Source organism: Crassostrea angulata, chromosome 8 (assembly GCF_025612915.1).
Source record: "Crassostrea angulata isolate pt1a10 chromosome 8, ASM2561291v2, whole genome shotgun sequence".
In the NCBI taxonomy this organism is placed as follows: Eukaryota; Metazoa; Mollusca; class Bivalvia; order Ostreida; family Ostreidae; genus Magallana; species Magallana angulata.
The window spans coordinates 53414355-53433524 of record NC_069118.1 but is presented as its reverse complement, the minus strand read 5'-3'; the positions used below and the strand labels follow the sequence as shown (position 1 = coordinate 53433524).

General features: G+C 29.9%; 1 protein-coding gene and 1 long non-coding RNA gene across 2 annotated transcripts; both read right to left on the bottom strand.

Annotated features, from left to right (window-relative positions):
- Positions 1-728: 728 nt before the first annotated feature.
- LOC128159507 (ras-like GTP-binding protein Rho1) lies at positions 729-17826 on the bottom strand. The gene is made up of 3 exons (XM_052822629.1): positions 17688-17826; positions 15389-15565; positions 729-1519 (listed from the first exon to the last, which is right to left on the bottom strand). The coding sequence occupies exons 2-3, from the start codon at positions 15542-15544 to the stop codon at positions 1094-1096; spliced, it is 582 nt and encodes a 193-aa protein (XP_052678589.1). The 5' UTR covers positions 15545-15565; positions 17688-17826; the 3' UTR covers positions 729-1093.
- Positions 3524-14112, bottom strand: LOC128159523 (uncharacterized). Its single transcript, XR_008240144.1, has 4 exons — positions 14043-14112; positions 6670-6752; positions 4342-4427; positions 3524-3885 (listed from the first exon to the last, which is right to left on the bottom strand). It is a non-coding gene; the product is annotated as an uncharacterized LOC128159523 (long non-coding RNA).
- Positions 17827-19170: the final 1344 nt, after the last annotated feature.

Sequence of the window (19170 nt, the reverse complement as noted above, 5' to 3'; positions counted from 1 at the left end):
AATGATGCCGCTTGTCAATCAAGTTTGAAACAGTAGCACCCAGTTTGATAGACGTGATCGTCAGAGAGTGATCTGGCGAGGTCCGCGAATTTCTGTTTACTAGCAATTAACAACGATATCTTTGATATCTTCCGTCATGTATTAAAAGGGGGAATTTAAATTGAATTTTTAACATTACCAGTATTTAAACTGATTATGAAAAATAATTATATTCATTGACTGAAAATACGCACAATTTAACTTGAATTATGTTTAATGTGACCTAATAATTCATATCCATGAAGATGCATGAGCAGCTCCAAAACATATTAAGTTTTCTTTCTAAAACAAGCTTATTAGCTACTAAAGCTATCTTTACCCGTAATTCACTCAATTGAACTTGGTGCATGAAAACGTCACTCCAAGGAAAGCGAACTCCATTTTCAGTGTCGTCGTATAATGGCTGTCTTTACATTCCACATTCTTTACTGATCGTATGGTTTTCTTATACAATTATAGTTGTTAAAATTAACTTTATAAACAATGTCAAGTGCTAAACACTATGTGCTGAATTCTATTGTTATATGAAAATTAATTTACTGCATTTTTTCAATTGTGCTTTACACACGCGTTCTTAATGAAAATTCGGACGACACATAACATTTACCTAAACCATACTTTTCTCTAAATGAGAGTATAGTAAGAAAAAGCAAGCTTAGTTTTGTAAACTTTATTCATTATCTTTGCAAATCATTATTTTTCATCTCAGCCGTACAAACTCCACAAAACAAATTCGATCTTAAATCTACAGTGCAACAATTTAATATAAATTTGCAAAGATCATGATACAGCAAGTGTTTTAAAATAATAATGGTCGAACTGAATTTTTGTCGGATTCGACGCAGGAAAATTAGCCTTTCAACTTTTTTTTATCTTAAAATTCACAAAGCTACAATGTGAGAGTTTACAATGTAAGCATTTTGATATACAATTGTATCGAAGATTCGTTTGTTTTTTCATAATTTGCACAACCTCACTGATTTTACTTTTTAACATAAGAAAGTTAGAAATTTACAATATACAAAAGTTCAACAATCTCCAAACACATGTAGTCCTAAAACAATAAACACTTCTTTTCTTTCTTTCTTTTCTTGACTTGAAGAGCCGCCCTTGCGGCCGTTTCAAAAACCTCCTTCACTCCCTCTTTCGATTTAGCCGAGCACTCAATGTAAGCAAAAGCTTGGATTTCTTTGGCCATCGCCTGACCCTCTTGTGATGTGACCGGTTCCCGTTTCATTTCATGGAGTCGCTTTATTTCACTGGGGTCGTTTCTTGTGTCTTTCTTGATGCCTACCAGAACAATGGGAGCATTGGGACAGAAGTCATTGACTTCTGGTACCCAGTTTGCTTGAACACTTTCTAAAGTGCTGTGGCTGTCTATGGAGAAGCATATAAGTACGACGTCAGTATCCGTATAGTGCATTGTACGCAATCTGCCGTAATCCTCCTGTCCCGGAGTATCCTGTACTGTTAACTCAATCTGCAACTCAAACGTCAACATTATTTAGTTTTAATTATGACAAAATAAAACACACACACACACACACACACACACACACATACTTGTAAAGACATGAAACTCACTACACATGACTTTTCACCAGAAAGTCACTACATTATTTTCTAAGGGTCGTGAAGAAAAAATTTGAGCAAATTTATAAAAGACTGTCTACTCTTTTTAGCCTAGGGGGCTGATAATTAGTAAATTCATTATATTAAAAATTTGGGTTTCCCCCTGAACTCCACTACATCAGACCACGTGACCCACCATTTAGACACACATGATTCTCACTACATTGTCAGGTTTGAAATACACACATGAAACTGACTACTTACATTAATTTTACTTATTTGTCCCATCTTCTTATTATCAAATGATTTGATACACCATACATTCTTTGTACAGTTTCTAAAGAATTATAGCACACAAGTTTTGTGATTGATAGTGGATTTTAAATAACGTATGTGGCAACGCACTTTGAGAAAAGTACACACTTAAAAAATTAAAACGCGTTATACTTAGGACTAAGCAAACACAGTTTGAAAAAAAAAATTTCAAAGTGCGTTATGAAGGAACTTCAACATTTTTTATTATCGAAACACTTAACGCACTTTGAAAAAATATGTTAAAATAAAAAAACCTGGAATTGAATTTCTAATTTGCTGATAGTATGATGAATTGTTAACACTAGTAAATCTCATTAACCGTCTCTGAGAACGGGGGTGGGTGTGGGTTAACCAATCATACAGGTCAATTACCAGTGCATCATTTACTAGTAATTGATTTCAGGAAGAAGGTTGCCTACCCCTTATCTTTCTATCCAAAACGTATGATATTCAGCAACTTGAAGTAAACGTTTCTGATATAGCCCAATGTATCAGATAAGAAGTACATTAATTTTGCTGCATAGACAAAAAAGGAAAAGGCAATTGCTACGCGATGCAGTTTATGTCATATTTGGATAATTTAAAACTCCTGATTTGTTCTTGTGTAAATTGTCAAACTACGTAAGCTTATGAGAAAAAAATTCTAATCGAGAACTGTTTATAAAGTAAGCTGAGAATGCATTGGGTTCTTTTTTTTAAAATATATCCCATTGAGCTAAACAATATCAAACCAAGGTTAAAACAATCAGTTATTGTATTTCAATAAAAGTATCAATTATTTGGATCAGTTTTTTAAAATATCGACGATATCAACGCACTTTGAAAAAAAATTAAAAGCGCGTTTAACTGGTTCCAAAATTACTAGTAACACACTTTGATTTATTTTCAAAGTGCGAAATATTTCAAGGTGCATGTAACAAACCTATAAATCTTTGAATAAACCCAATTATTTGTTTTTCAATTATTTTTTTAATTTTTGAATAGCTAAAATCGAATGTTGTTATTAGAACAACTAATGGACCGTGTCAGTTTAGTTATTGAAAGAGAAATCCTATCACAGGCCACTTCTACCTACATGTACATGTATATCACACGCATATACAAGCATCCATCATCTTTCATTTTCAGCCAAAGCTGTATGGTTATTTAAAGACAGATTGACGGCACAACTACTGAGTAGAACACTAGTTTTAATGGTGAAATTACAGATTATGATATAAAAATTCATGCAATTATTCACACCAAAATGCTCAATCACATGGATTATTTCTACATAATATTGCAAGGCATATACAAAAACAAGATCATGCATTAGCTAAGCTTATTCCATGCTAGGATCTAGAGGGAGGTCAGGGGGGTCAGGGGGGTCTGGACCCCCCCCCCCTTGCAAAATTCAAATTTCTTTAAATTACGTTATAAAATTACCAAAAATATGCCTGCCCCTCCCCCCCCCCCCCCCCCTCCGGACAAACTCAAATAACCGTCCGACCCCCCTGAAGTTTTTTTTTGATCCGCGCATGTATTTTTTTGACGTAGTGATGTTGATACATTAAATAAAAATGAATATCAATGATTATGAAAGTAATTAAGACATAACATTAGACTCTGACTTTTTATTGAGTATTACTAAAACATTTAAATATTAATATGAACAAGGCAATATGATCGTTTAGGAACATTAAAACAGCAAAATATGTACATTGTGTAACCCAACTTTCAATGCTACTGTCTGTCAATTTACACGTACATGTACACGTAAATAGTGTATTGATTCTCTCATATCATCATTTTGGGAGAATACATGAAACCACACGATCAATAAAAAATGTACCAGAATTTCATTATCATTTCTAAACCAGTATTGATTAAAGCAATATTCATGGCGTAGATTTTTTTCCGTTGACACTATTGGTCCTCAATCGTCTATCTAGGAAGTTAACCTTTGTCTGAACACTGGTGCTGCAACACAAAAATACTTGTCAAAATAAAAATTCTGAGAATGTGTTTCATCTCTGTAAAGCAAGACTTTTAAGTGTACTTTTTCAGATTTTATGCACTAAAAGGTATCACTACTCACTCTCTCTCTCTATCTGTCTTTCTCTTTCTCTCTCTCTGTCCCTCTCTCTCATAACTATCAATGAAAAACACATGTAGAGGCATTAAGTTAAAAATTCACTTTAAACTTTAAATTCACACACTATCTCCCTCTCTCTCTATTTTAACTTTTCCCTATCTCTCAATTTTTTATAATGCCTTAACTCAGTTCACAGGGGCATCGTATCCGCTCTACACTCTATGACATATATATAAATAATACAATATAATATAGATTATAATCTCTCTCTCTCTCTCTCTCTTTTTCTCTCTCTCATGCATATTTCTTTTTAAGAAAGAACATTTAATTTATATATTTACCTTAATATGTATAATCTTAGACAATGGCTTTTCCATGTGAGACAAACACTTTTCTCAGGAAACCTCATGTCGCTTGGATATTTTTCCTGAAAGCATAAGACAACAATAAACATAAAAAAAAACATTTTGTTTACTTTTTTTTACTCTATATAAAAAACGGTTATGTTTTGTTATACAAGGAAGTTTTTAGAAATGTATAATTGACCTTTATAAAAGTGTTCAAATATTGTAGCTGTTATTATGTTCTACATTCTCTCTTTACACACATGTAGTGACATTCAGGTAAAGTATCTCAATAGAACAAAAATCCCTTGATTTAAACAAAATGTTTTAATAAGTCCTCTTACTTCCTCTCTCTCTTCCGCTTTAATTTCTTTATCTTTAACTTATTTTCTATCAACTTCTTTCTCTCTTTTAAATGAACATTACTTTTCATTATTTACACACACGTAGTGACATTCAGGTAAAGTACCTCAATAAATAAAAAAGAAATTGCCTCCTTTGAAGAAAAAGCTGTAATAATTAAGTCCTCCCACTTCCTCTCTCCCTTTCGATCTAATTCCTTTATCTCTTAATTTCTATCAATTTCTCTGACTTTTTCAAACAGACATCATATGTCGTTATTTACACACATGTAGTGACATTCAGGTAAAATATCTAAATTAAAAAACATGTTTTATTTAAACAAAATTTTATAATTCCTCTCTCTTCCCCTCTCCCTTTTGATCTAATTCCTTTAAATCTAACTTAGTGTCTATCAACTTCTCTCTCTCTCTTTCAAATTGACATCACATTTAGTTATTTACACGTGTGTAGTGACATTCAGGTAAAGTATCTAAATAGAAAAATTCTTTTATTTATACAAAAAAGTTGTATTAAGTCATCTCACTTCCTTTCTCCCCTCCACTCTGACATTTTTATTTTCTATTTCTTATTGACATCTCTCTCTTTCTCTCTCTCTTTTTCATATTAACATCACATTTAGTAATTTACACTCATGTAGTGACATTCAGGCTAAAAATGTCAAAAGAAAAAAATTGCATCATTTGAATAAAATGTTTTAATGCATCCTCTATCTATCTCTCTCTCTTTACCAAACTGATTTCTTTCTCTCTAATTTTCTATTAAGCTCTCTCTCTCTCTCTCTCTCTCTCTCTCTCTCTCTCTCTCTCTCTTTCAATTGCCATTCCATTTAGTTATTAACACACATGTAGTGACATTCAGGTAAAGTATCTCCATAAAAAAAATTGCTTCACTTAAACAAAAAGTTGTAATAAGTCCTCTCACTTCCTCTCTCCCTTTCGCTAATTCCTTTATCTCTAAATTGATATCTATTTCTCTGAATTTTTTCAAAAAGACATCACATTTAGCTATTTACACACATGTAGTGACATTCAGGTAAAATATCTAAATTGAAAAATATGCTTTGTTTAAACAAAATGTTAATAATTCCCCTCTCTTCCTCTCTCCCTTTTGATCTAATTCTATCAACTTCTCTCTCTCTCTCTCTTTCTCTCTCTCTCTCTCTCTCTCTCTCTCTCTCAAATTAACACCACATTTAGTTATTTACACTCATGTGGTGACATTCAGGCAAACATTTTTAAAGAAAAAAATTGCTTCATTTGAACAAAAAAACATGTCCTCTATCTTCTTCTCTCCCTCCCAATCTGATTTTTTTACTCATATTTTCTATTAAGTTATCTGTCTCTCTTTTTCAAATTGACATAACATTTAGTTATTTACACACACGTAGTGACATTCAGGTAAAGTATCTCCATAGAAAAAAATTGCCTCACTTTAAACAAAAAGTTGTAATAAGTCCTCTCACTTCCTCTCTCCCTTCCAATCGAATTCCTTTGTTTCTTATTTTCTATCAAGTTTTCTGACTTTTTTCAAATAGACATTACATTTAGTTATTTACACATATGTAGTGACATTCATGTATTATATCTAAATAGAAAAAATGCTTCATTTATTTTTTTTTTCAATAATTCCTCTCTCTCTCTCTTCCTCTCTCCCTTCTAATCTAATTCCTTTAAATCAAACTTAGTGTCTATCGACTTCTCTCTTTCTCTTTCAAATTGACATCACATTTAGTTATTTACACGCATGTAGTGACATTCAGGTAAAATATCTAAATAAAAAAAATTACTTCATTTATACAAATAAGCTGTATTAAGTCATCTCACTATTTCTCCCCTTCAATCTAATTTCTCTCTCTCTCTCTCTCTCTCTCTCTCTCTCTCTCTCTCTCTCTCTCTCTCTCTCTCTCTCTCTCTCTCTTAAGCATGTGTTTGTTTACAATAAGAAAAAAAAAATGTTCATTACCGGGAAAAGCACAATATCCAAGATCTACATCATAAGGCACATCAGTCACTATTTGCAAACAAAATTTTTGGTTTTGAGAATCTCTAAAAGAAAATGTAAAAAAGAAGAATAATATCGGTTACATATTGAGTTCACTAATGCAATGAAATAATCACCGTGAGTATATAAAATAATCCTTTTGTATAGTATTGGACCCCCATGAGGAAACCAATATCTTTTGCTTTTAACTTGAAAAAATCAGTAGATATTATGTACATGTAATTGATTATTTAAAAAAAAACCTATGTCACCATTATAGTTTAAATAAAAATCCTTTCCTATTGAACTAAATAGACCTTCATGAGGAAACCCATGCTTTTCATTTCAACGTTAAAAATTCAGTTTACTTTCACACTCCAAAAACCTCATAAATATTCTTGGATTTTTACTTCTACCCTGATTTATCTTAAATTACATTAACACTAAGAAATATTCACCATAAGTTTAAGTAAAATTTCTTTCCTACTAGAACTTAGACCCCCATGAGTAAATTTATACGCTATAAATTCAGAATACTTGATCACTTAGGAAAATCCCTAAATTTATTTAAATCAATATGTGTACCCTTATTTATCCTAAATTACACAAATACTATGTAATAATTACCATTAGTTTAAGTAAAAATCCTTTCCTATTAAACTTACTCACCCATGAGGAAAATCATTCTTTTCATTTTAAGGTTATAAAATCAGTAAACTAAATCACTAAGGAAACCCCTTAAATCATTTTCAATCAATATCTGTACCCTAATTTATCCTAAATTACACTAATACTAAGAAAAAATAACCATTAGTTTAAGTAAAAATCCTTTCCTGTTGAACTTAGACCCCCATGAAGAAACCCACACTTTTCATTTTAACGTTCTAAACTCAGTTTACTTGATCACATAGGAAACCCCTTAAATCTTTTCAATCAATTTTTGTACCCTAATTTATCTTTAATTACACTAATACTAAAAAATAATCACAACTAGTTTAGGTAAAATCCTTTCCTCTTAAATTTAGAGTCCCATGAGGAAACCCATATTTTTCATTTAACGTTCTAAAATCAGTATACTTAATATTCACTTCAGAAACCCCCTAAATATTTTTAAGTCAATATTTATTCCTTAATTTATACTTTATTACATTAACACTAAGAACAAATAATCATTGGTTTAAGTGAAAATCCATTCCTGTTGAACTTTGACTCCCATGAGGAAACTCATACTTTTCATTTTAATGTTATAAAATCAGTATACTTAATCGCTAAGGAAACCCTTCATTCTTTTTCAATCAATATTTGTACCCTAATTTATCCTAAATTACACTAATAACAAGAAATAATAACCATTAGTTTAAGTAAAAATCCTTTTCTATTGAACTTTGACTCTCATGAGGAAACCCATATTTTTAATTCAACATTATGAATTCAGTCTACTTATTCACTTAGGAAACCCCTAAAATCTGTTTCAATCAATATTTTTACCCTAATATATCCTAAACTACATTAACACTTAGAAATATTCACCATAAGTTTAAGTAAAAGTTCCTTCCTATTGAACGTAGACCCCCATGAGAAAAACCATACTTTCTATTTTAACGTTCTAAAATCAGTATGTTTTTACTTAGGAAACCCCTTAAATTTTTTTTAGTGAATATTTGTACCCTAATGTATTCTAAATTACACTAATGCTAAGAAATATTCATCATTTGTTTAAGTAAAAATTCTTTCCTATCGAACTTGGACTCCCACGAGGAAACCCATATTTTCATTTTAACGTTCTAAAATCTGTATACTTATTCACTTAGGAAACCCCTAAAATCTTTTTCAATCAATATTTGTACCCTAATTTATCCTAAACTACAATAACACTTAAAAATAATCACCATTAGTTTAAGTAAAAGTTCTTTCCTATTGAACTTAGACCTCATTAGAAAAACCATTCTAACTTATTATTTTAACGTTCTAAAATCAGTATGTTTACACTTAGAAAACCCCTTAAATTTTTTTTCAGTCAATATTTGTACCCTAATTTATCCTAAATTACACTAATGGTAAGAAATATTCATCATTAGTATAAGTAAAAATCCTTTCCTATTAAACTTGGACTCCCATGAGGAAACCCATAATTTTAATTTAAACGTTATGAATTCAGTATACTTATTCACTTAGGAAACCCCTTAAATCTTTTTCAATCAATATTTGTACCCTAATTTATCCTAAACTACACTAAAACTAGGAAATATTCATTATTAGTTTAAGTAAAAATCCTTTCCTATTGAACTTAGACCCCCATGAGGAAACTCATACTTTTCATCTTAACACTCTTAAATCAGTATACTAAATCACTTAGGAAACCTCTTAAATCTTTTTCAATCAATATTTGTACCCTAATTTATCCTAAATTACACTAATACTAAGAAATAATCACCATTAGTGTAAGTTAAATCCTTTCCTGTTAAATTTAGAATCCTATGAGGAAACCCATAATTTTCATTTTAACGTTATAAAATCAGTATACTTGATCACTTAGGACACCCCCTAAATCTTTTTCAATCAATATTTGTATCCTAATTTATCTTAAATTACACTAATACTATGAATAAATCCTCATTAGTTTAAGTAAAAATCTTTTCCTATTAAACTTAGACTTCCATAAGGAAACCCTTAATTTTCATTTTAACGTTATGAATTCAGTATACTTATTCACTTAGGAAACCGTCTAAATCTTTTTCAATCAATATTTGTACCCTAATTTATCCTAAACTACACTAATGTTAAGAAATAATCATCATTAGTTTAAGTAAAAATCCTTTCCTATTTTACTTAGACTCCAATGAGGAAACTTATATTTTTCATTTTAACACTCTTAAATCAGTATACTAAATCACTAAGGAAACCCCTTAAATCTTTTTCAATCAATATTTGTACCCTAATTTATCCTAAATTACACTAATACTAAGAAATATTCACCATTATTGTAAGTTAAATCCTTTCCCGTTAAATGTAGACCCCCAATAGGAAACCCATATTTTTCATTTTAACGTTATAAAATCAGTATACTTGATCACTTAGTACACCCCTAAATCTTTTTCAATCAATATTTGTATCCTAATTTATCTTAAATTACACAAATACTATGAATTAATCCTCATTAGTTAAAGTAAAAATCTTTCCCTATTGAACTTATAGACTTCCATAAGGAAACCCTTAATTTTCATTTTAACGTTCTAAAATCAGTATAGTATTTATTCAGGAACCCCCCCCTCCTTAAATTTTTTTATTCAATATCTGTATCCTAATTTATCTTAAATTACACTAATGCTAAGAAATAATCTCCATTAGTTGGAGTAAAAATCCTTTTCTATTGAACTTAGACTCCCATGAAGAAACCCATAACTTAAATTAATTTAAACGTTATGAATTCAGTATTCTTATTCATTTAGGACACCCCCTAAATCTTTTTCAATCAATATTTGTACCCTAATTTATCTTAAATTACACAAATACTATGAATTAATCACCATTAGTGTAAGTTAAATCCTTTCCTGTTAAATTTAGACTCCCATGAGGAAACCCATAATGTTCATTTTAACATTATAAAATCAGTATACTTGATCACTTAGTACACCCCCTAAATCTTTTTCAATCAATATTTGTACCCTAATTTATCTTAAATTACAAAAATACTATGAATTAATCATCATTAGTTTAAGTTAAATCTTTTCCTATTAAACTTAGACTTCCATAAGGAAACTATTAATTTTCATTTTAACGTTATGAATTCAGTATACTTATTCACTTAGGAAACCCCTTAAATCTTTTTCAATCAATATTTGTACCCTAATTTATCCAAAACTACACTAATGTTAAGAAATAATCATCATTAGTTTAAGTAAAAATCCTTTCCTATTGAACTTAGACCCCAATGAGGAAACTTATATTTTTCATTTTAACGCTCTTAAATCAGTATACTAAATCACTAAGGAAACCCCTTAAATCTTTTTCAATCAATATTTGTACCCTAATTTATCCTAAATTACACTAATACTAAGAAATAATCACCATTAGTTTAAGTTAAATCCTTTCCTGTTAAATTTAGAATCCAATGAGGAAACCCATAATTTTCATTTTAACGTTATAAAATCAGAATACTTGATCACTTAGGACACCCCCTAAATCTTTTTCAATCAATATTTTTATCCTAATTTATCTTAAATTACACTAATACTATGAATTAATCCTCATTATTTTAAGTAAAAATCTTTTCCTATTAAACTTAGACTTCCATAAGGAAACCCTTAATTTTCATTTTAACGTTATGAATTCAGTATACTTATTCACTTAGGAAACCGTCTAAATCTTTTTCAATCAATATTTGTACCCTAATTTATCCTAAACTACACTAATGTTAAGAAATAATCATCATTAGTTTAAGTAAAAATCCTTTTCTATTTAACTTAGACCCCAATGAGGAAACTTATATTTTTCATTTAAACGCTCTTAAATCAGTATACTAAATCACTAAGGAAACCCCTTAAATCTTTTTCAATCAATATTTGTACCCTAATTTATCCTAAATTACACTAATACTAAGAAATAATCACCATTAGTTTAAGTTAAATCCTTTCCTGTTAAATTTAGAATCCCATGAGGAAACCCATAATTTTCATTTTAACGTTATAAAATCAGTATACTTGCATGATCACTTAGTACACCCCCTAAATCTTTTTCAATCAATATTTGTATCCTAATTTATCTTAAATTACACTAATACTATGAATTAATCCTCATTAGTTTAAGTAAAAATCTTTTCCTATTAATCTTAGACTTCCATAAGGAAACCCTTAATTTTCATTTTAACGTTATGAATTCAGTATACTTATTCACTTAGGAAACCATCTAAATCTTTTTCAATCAATATTTGTACCCTAATTTATCCTAAACTACACTAATGTTAAGAAATAATCATTAGTTTAAGTAAAAATCCTTTCCTAGACCCCAATGAGGAAACTTATATTTTTCATTTTAACGCTCTTAAATCAGTATACTAAATCACTAAGGAAACCCCTTAAATCTTTTTCAATCAATATTTGTACCCTAATTTATCCTAAATTACACTAATACTAAGAAATAATCACCATTAGTGTAAGTTAAATCCTTTCCTGTTAAATGTAGACCCCCAATAGGAAACCCATATTTTTCATTTTAACGTTATAAAATCAGTATACTTGCATGATCACTTAGTACACCCCCTAAATCTTTTTCAATCAATATTTGTATTCTTATTTATCTTAAATTACACAAATACTATGAATTAATCCTCATTAGTTTAAGTAAAAATCTTTTCCTATTAAACTTAGTCTTCCATAAGGAAACCCTTAATTTTCATTTTAACGTTATGAATTCAGTATACTTATTCACTTAGGAAACCGTCTAAATCTTTTTCAATCAATATTTGTACCCTAATTTATCCTAAACTACACTAATGTTAAGAAATAATCATCATTAGTTTAAGTAAAAATCCTTTTCTATTTAACTTAGACCCCAATGAGGAAACTTATATTTTTCATTTTAACGCTCTTAAATCAGTATACTAAATCACTAAGGAAACCCCTTAAATCTTTTTCAATCAATATTTGTACCCTAATTTATCCTAAATAACACTAATACTAAGAAATAATCACCATTAGTGTAAGTTAAATCCTTTCCTGTTAAATGTAGACCCCCAATAGGAAACCCATATTTTTCATTTTAACATTATAAAATCAGTATACTTGCATGATCACTTAGTACACCCCGTAAATCTTTTTCAATCAATATTTGTACTCTAATTTATCTTAAATTACACAAATACTATGAATTAATCCTCATTAGTTTAAGTAAAAATCTTTACCTATTGAACTTAGACTTCCATAAGGAAATCCCTTAATTTTCATTTTAACGTTCTAAAATCAGTATAGTATTTATTTAGGAAACCCCCCCCCCTAAATTTTTTAATCAATATCTGTATCCTAATTTATCTTAAATTACACTAATACTAAGAAATAATCTCCATTAGTTGAAGTAAAAATCCTTTTCTATTGAACTTAGACTCCCATGAAGAAACCCATAATTTTAATTCAAACGTTATGAATTCAGTATACTTATTCACTTAGGAAACCATCTAAATCTGTTTTAATCAATATTTGTACCCTAATTTATCCTAAACTACACTAATGTTAAGAAATAATCATCAATAGTTTAAGTAAAAATCCTTTTCTATTTAACTTAGACCCCAATGAGGAAACCTGTACTTTTCATTTTAACGTTCTAAAATCAATCTGTACACTTAATCACTTAGGGAACTCTCTAAATCTTTTTGATCATTATCTGTACCCAAAATTATCTTAGATCATACTAATATAAAGAAATAATCACCATTAGCTTAAGTAAAATATCATTTATTTTGAAATTTAACCCCATGAGAAAACTCATACATTTTAATGATAAAAATCAGTATTTCCTACTAAATCACTTTTTTAAAGTAACTTTCCCTAATATGTTTGTATTAATATATGTAACGTAATTCATCCGTATTTTTAATGAAATTGTACAATTGAAAAGTTATTTTACCAGAAATCTGATTCTAATAACCAGAAAAAAAAATCGTTGATGTATATGTACTGCCCTTTGATGAAAGAATACATATCACTAATTGAAATCAAATTTATATCCAAAATAACTCATGATGCTTATTTCATTTTATTTTACTCAAATTTCAATCAAGTACATGTATGTGGAAACAGCATAACGATTCCACAGAACACAGCATTACGATTATTTAGAAAGATAGAGGAAATTAGGATTAAAAGTTGGCATTGTTTACAGAATGTTTTTAAACAGGTATTGTGATAAAAGCTTTGCTAATTGAGGTTAAAAGATCACATATTTTGCTTTTAATACATATTATTTATTTAAAAGAATTAAATATAGGCTCAGTGTTAACTAGTTGGGAAAAAATACCGCTAAATTGAGAGTAATATCACCTATTTTTGATTAAGAATGGGGCCGAATTTCGACCACTAAGAAGGTACTGATATATCCCTTAAAATATAAGTAATAATCTGTTCCATAATTAAATAAATCTTGAAATAAAATAGACACATTTTAATTCTAAATAAGTTACGATCCCTTCTTTGATTATGAATATGGCAATCGCATGATGTTAAAATTAGATCTCGTGTTCTCTTATCAGTGAAAAACTTAACAGGAAAGACAATGCCTGACCTTGTTATAGTCGTTTACCAGATTTATCTATTAGAATAGAGTGATATAATTCCCTAGATATCGAAGAAAAAAATGATACTTACTGTAAACAATTATTTCAATCTTCGAATAGGAAGTTCCGATTGCGCATGCGCTATTTATATCCAATGGAGGAAAGTGTGTAAAGTACTCTTATGGACTCCACGATGCGTGTTAAAAAATTCACATACACACCGGAAACCCAAACATAGTCCGATTTTATATTTTTTGAATCAAGTACGATGAGAAATAACGTTTCCGAATGATTTTACTTCCCACTACACGGGTGCATGTAGTGGGAAGAAAAAATGTAGTGGGATAAAACGTGTGTATTCATACTAGTATAGTGGTATTCAGGTGCTTACAACACACACACACACACACACACACACACACACACACACACACACACACACACACACACACACACACATATATATATATATATATATATATATATATATATATATATATATATATATATAATCCAAAATTATATATCTTGCGTTGACTCTTCTATCCAATGACATTCGAGCATTCCACATTTCTCATTTTATGAGTTTTTCAAAAAATTCTCGGCAAAGTCAACTAGTTAATTGCATTATCACCAATAGCATATGTATTAGTGATAAAAATAATAGCTTGTCTCAATAAGAATACCAAAATATATGATATGTAATTGATATTTCATCAGTGTATTCGTAGATATGTAAATTGAGAGATTTTGTGAATATGTAAATTTAACCTTAATGTGTGTATTAGGCCAGATTTGTGATTGTTTTCATTTTTCATTCTAAATCGACAAAATATTACTCACTTTGATAGTAGATGCCAGTGTTTATGTAATTCAACATAAATTAAGTGTAGACTCAATTACGTTAAAGGGGCATGGTCACGATTTTGGTCAAAAATTATTTTTCCGATTTTGATACTTATATGCTTTAGAAAGGCATTTTGAATAGGCAACAGAAATTTAAGTGTCACTTGTTGAGTTATAAGTGAGTTACAAGGCTTGAAATTCTTCGATGTGTAAACAAAGCGTTTGTTTACATTTTGAACGTTGAAGTAAAAATTTCAGTTTTAAACCTAAAAAGAATGTTTTAAATGTTATAAACTGTTTATCTATGCTTAAAAACAAATAAATAAACAAATAAGGTTGAAAAAGATTTTTTACTGGTATATTGAACCTTTGTAAACAAAAACAGGGCACGAGCCTTGTTTACATGACAAAGAATCGTGAGCCCTGTATCTTGCTTATAACTCTACGAATGACTCTCAAATATAATTTGATCATTAGAAATGCATTTCTAAAACATTGTAAGTATTAAAAAAAATATAAATAGAATTTGACCAAAATCGTGACCATGCCCCTTTAAAGTTTTGTAATAAAAGAATACCCAGGATCTCTTACCTGCTTTCCATCAACTTCATAGTCAGTTACATATTTTTCAAATATAGGATTACTGTAGCTTTCTGGGAACTCGTCTTTGCTGAAGACCATGAAGAGACAGGTTTTACCACAAACACCATCTCCCACTAAAAGACACTTCTTTTTTATGTCTGCCATTTTTCAACAAATTCTGTAAATCTTTGTATGGAAAAACAATAACTAAATATAGTAAGTCAAGCATAAAATACACATGCAACGATTTTATAATCATATATATCATTATAATCATAACATATATAAAGTAGAATATTAACTTATTCTACACTCATGGAAAACACTCTAGGTAGATAGCTTGTATGTGAAAAAAATGAAAGTTAAAAGGTATGAATACATGCATTTAAAATCCATTAAAAATGATAAGTGATAAAATTTTAAAAGTGATATAGGAGACATTGGGAGAAATTTAGCATTCCTGTAATTTTTCCTGAATCTTATTGACTATTGACTTTTTAGAACAGAAATCAATTCTCATACAGCCAAGGAGGTATTGCCACTGCTGCTCAAACATTATTTTATTACCTGAAATATGTTTTATTGTCCCTCAAAAGTGAAAAAAAAATCTGTTTTTCATTCTTCTAATATTAATTAATGTTTCATATAATTAGACTTTTATCTAACGACCAAGTACCCCTGGAGTTACATACAACAATATGTGTATATACGTTATATACGTTACGAATATGCACAGGGCGAAGGTAAAATATAAAAGACGTGATTGCAATGTTATACCTCTTCCTCCAGAAAGTTTTCGGTAATTTTCAGAACTCTAAACTATCTGTCATATCTTGTAAGTTTATTTTACCTGCCACATAAGATTTCAGGACAATATAAAGAAGCGATCATTGCAATGAAAATTTATATATTTTTTCTGTAATGTGGCTTCCTTAATATCCCGAATGAATCACCAGAGAAGGCATTTTATTGTTTAAATGAAGGGAGTGAAATTTGAAGGACATATACATAATCCTTATTATTGCGTTATGTGGGGTTTTTTTAACAACGATTGTTTGTTTGAATATTTTGTATTTTGTACTAATTATATTATTTATGTTAACATCTTTTTCTTAATAATTCTTTTAATTAACAAAAAGTGATTGAAGCATATTACACAGATGGAATAGCTAATTCTTCCATGTATATGGTTACTTCCACTACTTGGAAATTTGAGGTCAGCACCCGTGTATGCATGTAGCTTAAAGACAAACACGACATAATTTTTTATCGCTTTTAGAATGTACGAAAGTTGTTAAGTATTATACCATATATCTTCTTTATCTTGTATAAACCCAGTGAGTAAGTACATGATGATCAATAAGTCATCTGTTGATTATCTAACAGGTAAAACTTAAAAAAGGAACTCTGAGTTTGGAAGGCAGTCTTCTGAATTTTGCAATATTTAATGAGCTAAAAAAGCGCAAAATTGAATGGATTGAAGTCAGGACGGTTTCGATCGATCGACAGATAGATTGTAAGATCGATAGATAGATTGGTAGATATGAATAGTAATCGATTTTTATAAAATGTAGGGGAGTAGATGTAAATCTATCTCACTGAACAGAAACTAACCTGGACTTCTTTAAGGAAGTACGCACCCGTGAAATAAGTCCCTTCTAAAATTTCTCAAATGTAAGAGGGAAGGCGTAATTCGTAATTTTATTAGATTTTTTTAAAGAAAGAAAAATTGTTATTCATACATTTCATTTGCTTTAGGCTAAAAATTACTTGATGTACCACGTATTTTAAGCATTTCCATACCTTCATTTGACTTATACAGTGGCGGACAACCTCGACATTTGTTTTCAACAAAGATGAGATATGAATGAAGTTAAGCCCAAATGCAAATATTTTTTGTCACACTCCTTGAGTAGTTAGACTTTCTTACAATAAGGTCTTTATTTTTTATACAGAACAGCGCAATCATACTTAGCTTAGATCTGTTTCTTACACTCAGCAAATGATTTCATGTACGGATACGTATAGAAGCCATTTTACTCCTAGTTCAAGAATCGCATTAAATAAAAGAATACAGAGTTACAATATCAGATGATTTTGTCGAAAGTTCATTAGCCGTTAAACTATAGCAGTTCACCAGACCTCCGTTTCATACATAGAAGAAATCGAACTTGCTTTGAAAAAAACTTTGGTAAATTCGAAATACGGATACAAGCCATTATATCCAGTTAAACATCGGAAACACAATTTTAAAAAACCAAAAACATATTATCTTATTATTAAGTACATTTGTTGTGTACATCCTTACCTTATTTCAAAAAAGCCCGCATGAAAATCTTATGTAACGTCTATCATTTAATACACCGAGTTTCAAACATTTACCCACATCCCATTTTCTTCCTTGAGGAGATTTATTTATTGTAGAATAATTGAAAAATATCTGTTTCTTTTTTTTCCGCTTGCAAAACGCACGTCGTAATGACATATCAGACACAAAAGAATAATAAAAAAACCCTGCATATTTGTTTTTAAAAAACTGTCATATTTTCATGAATTTCTTCCCTGTTCAAATTGAAACTAGACCGAAAAACAACCAACAATATTCATAAATTGATGAACCTTAGACCTTTACTTCTATAGTATTCAAAGGATTAAAGTATTTTAAGGTGGAATGTCCCTCTGATGAGAGCGATAACTTCTGTAGAAAATATTCCCACTCTCTTTCTGATAACTCACAATTATCAAAGCATGTAGCAACAAGGGAGGCGGTACTCGGCCCCATTTTATGTTGTTATACATTCAAGTTAAATACTGAAATCTGATTGGTTAAGACGCAGTTCATAATCCGTTCTATTACCCTCAGCGTTAGCAACGCACTTAGCAACGGGTAACATTACAAATTGTTACATGCGCGAAAATTATGCGCGTACGGTTCGCTGTAGAATTCATGTTATTCCTATATAAAAGCAGTAAAATTTTCTTAAAAATTAAGACATTCAGTATAACAAAATGAATAGTGCCTGTTTGGGAGTATAACAGTTGAAATTGACACCCCTCGAAAACCGTTGTCAACCTCCGCTTTGCGTCGGTTGACAAATGTTTTCTCGGGGTGTCAATTTCAACTGTTACCTTCCCAAACAGGCACTATTTATATATTGTTATGTTGAAAAAAGTTACATTTATTTAAATTCAGATATTAAAAGATGAAATTTGAATGGAACGAATTGAACTTATGTAGATGTGTCATTCTACCTTATAAAATGACAAAATCCTGAAACACCGGCCAACTCATAGTGCATTACATAGAAAAGGCTTATTTCTTCTACCTTCTACCTCAAGTTTTTTAGGTATTGCATAGAAAAGCCTCTCTAAAACAACAATTGATACTATTTTAGTATTTAACTTCTCACTTTATTTTCTTGTTGACTTGAAGAGCTGCCCTAGTGGCCGTTCCAAACACCTCCCTCACCCACTCCTTCGTTTTAGGTAGAGAGGGGCAGTTTCGGATAAAGTGCAAAAAGTACAATAATTTTGTGAAATTGAAAGTTGCTGTACTTGAAGGCTTTTGAGTGTTGTAAAATACATGAAATGATTTTAATTGATTATCATTATTTAGAAGGATGTCTTTTGGTGAATTTGGTATGCAATATGAAAACTTCTAATGTTACGCACAGTGAAATTGAAAGTCACAGACGGGAGGTAAACAAAACACAAAAAATAAGTAAATGGGACAATGAAAATGCTAAAAAAAAATAATCATGAAAAATGGGCGAAAATGCAAGGGTCGAAAT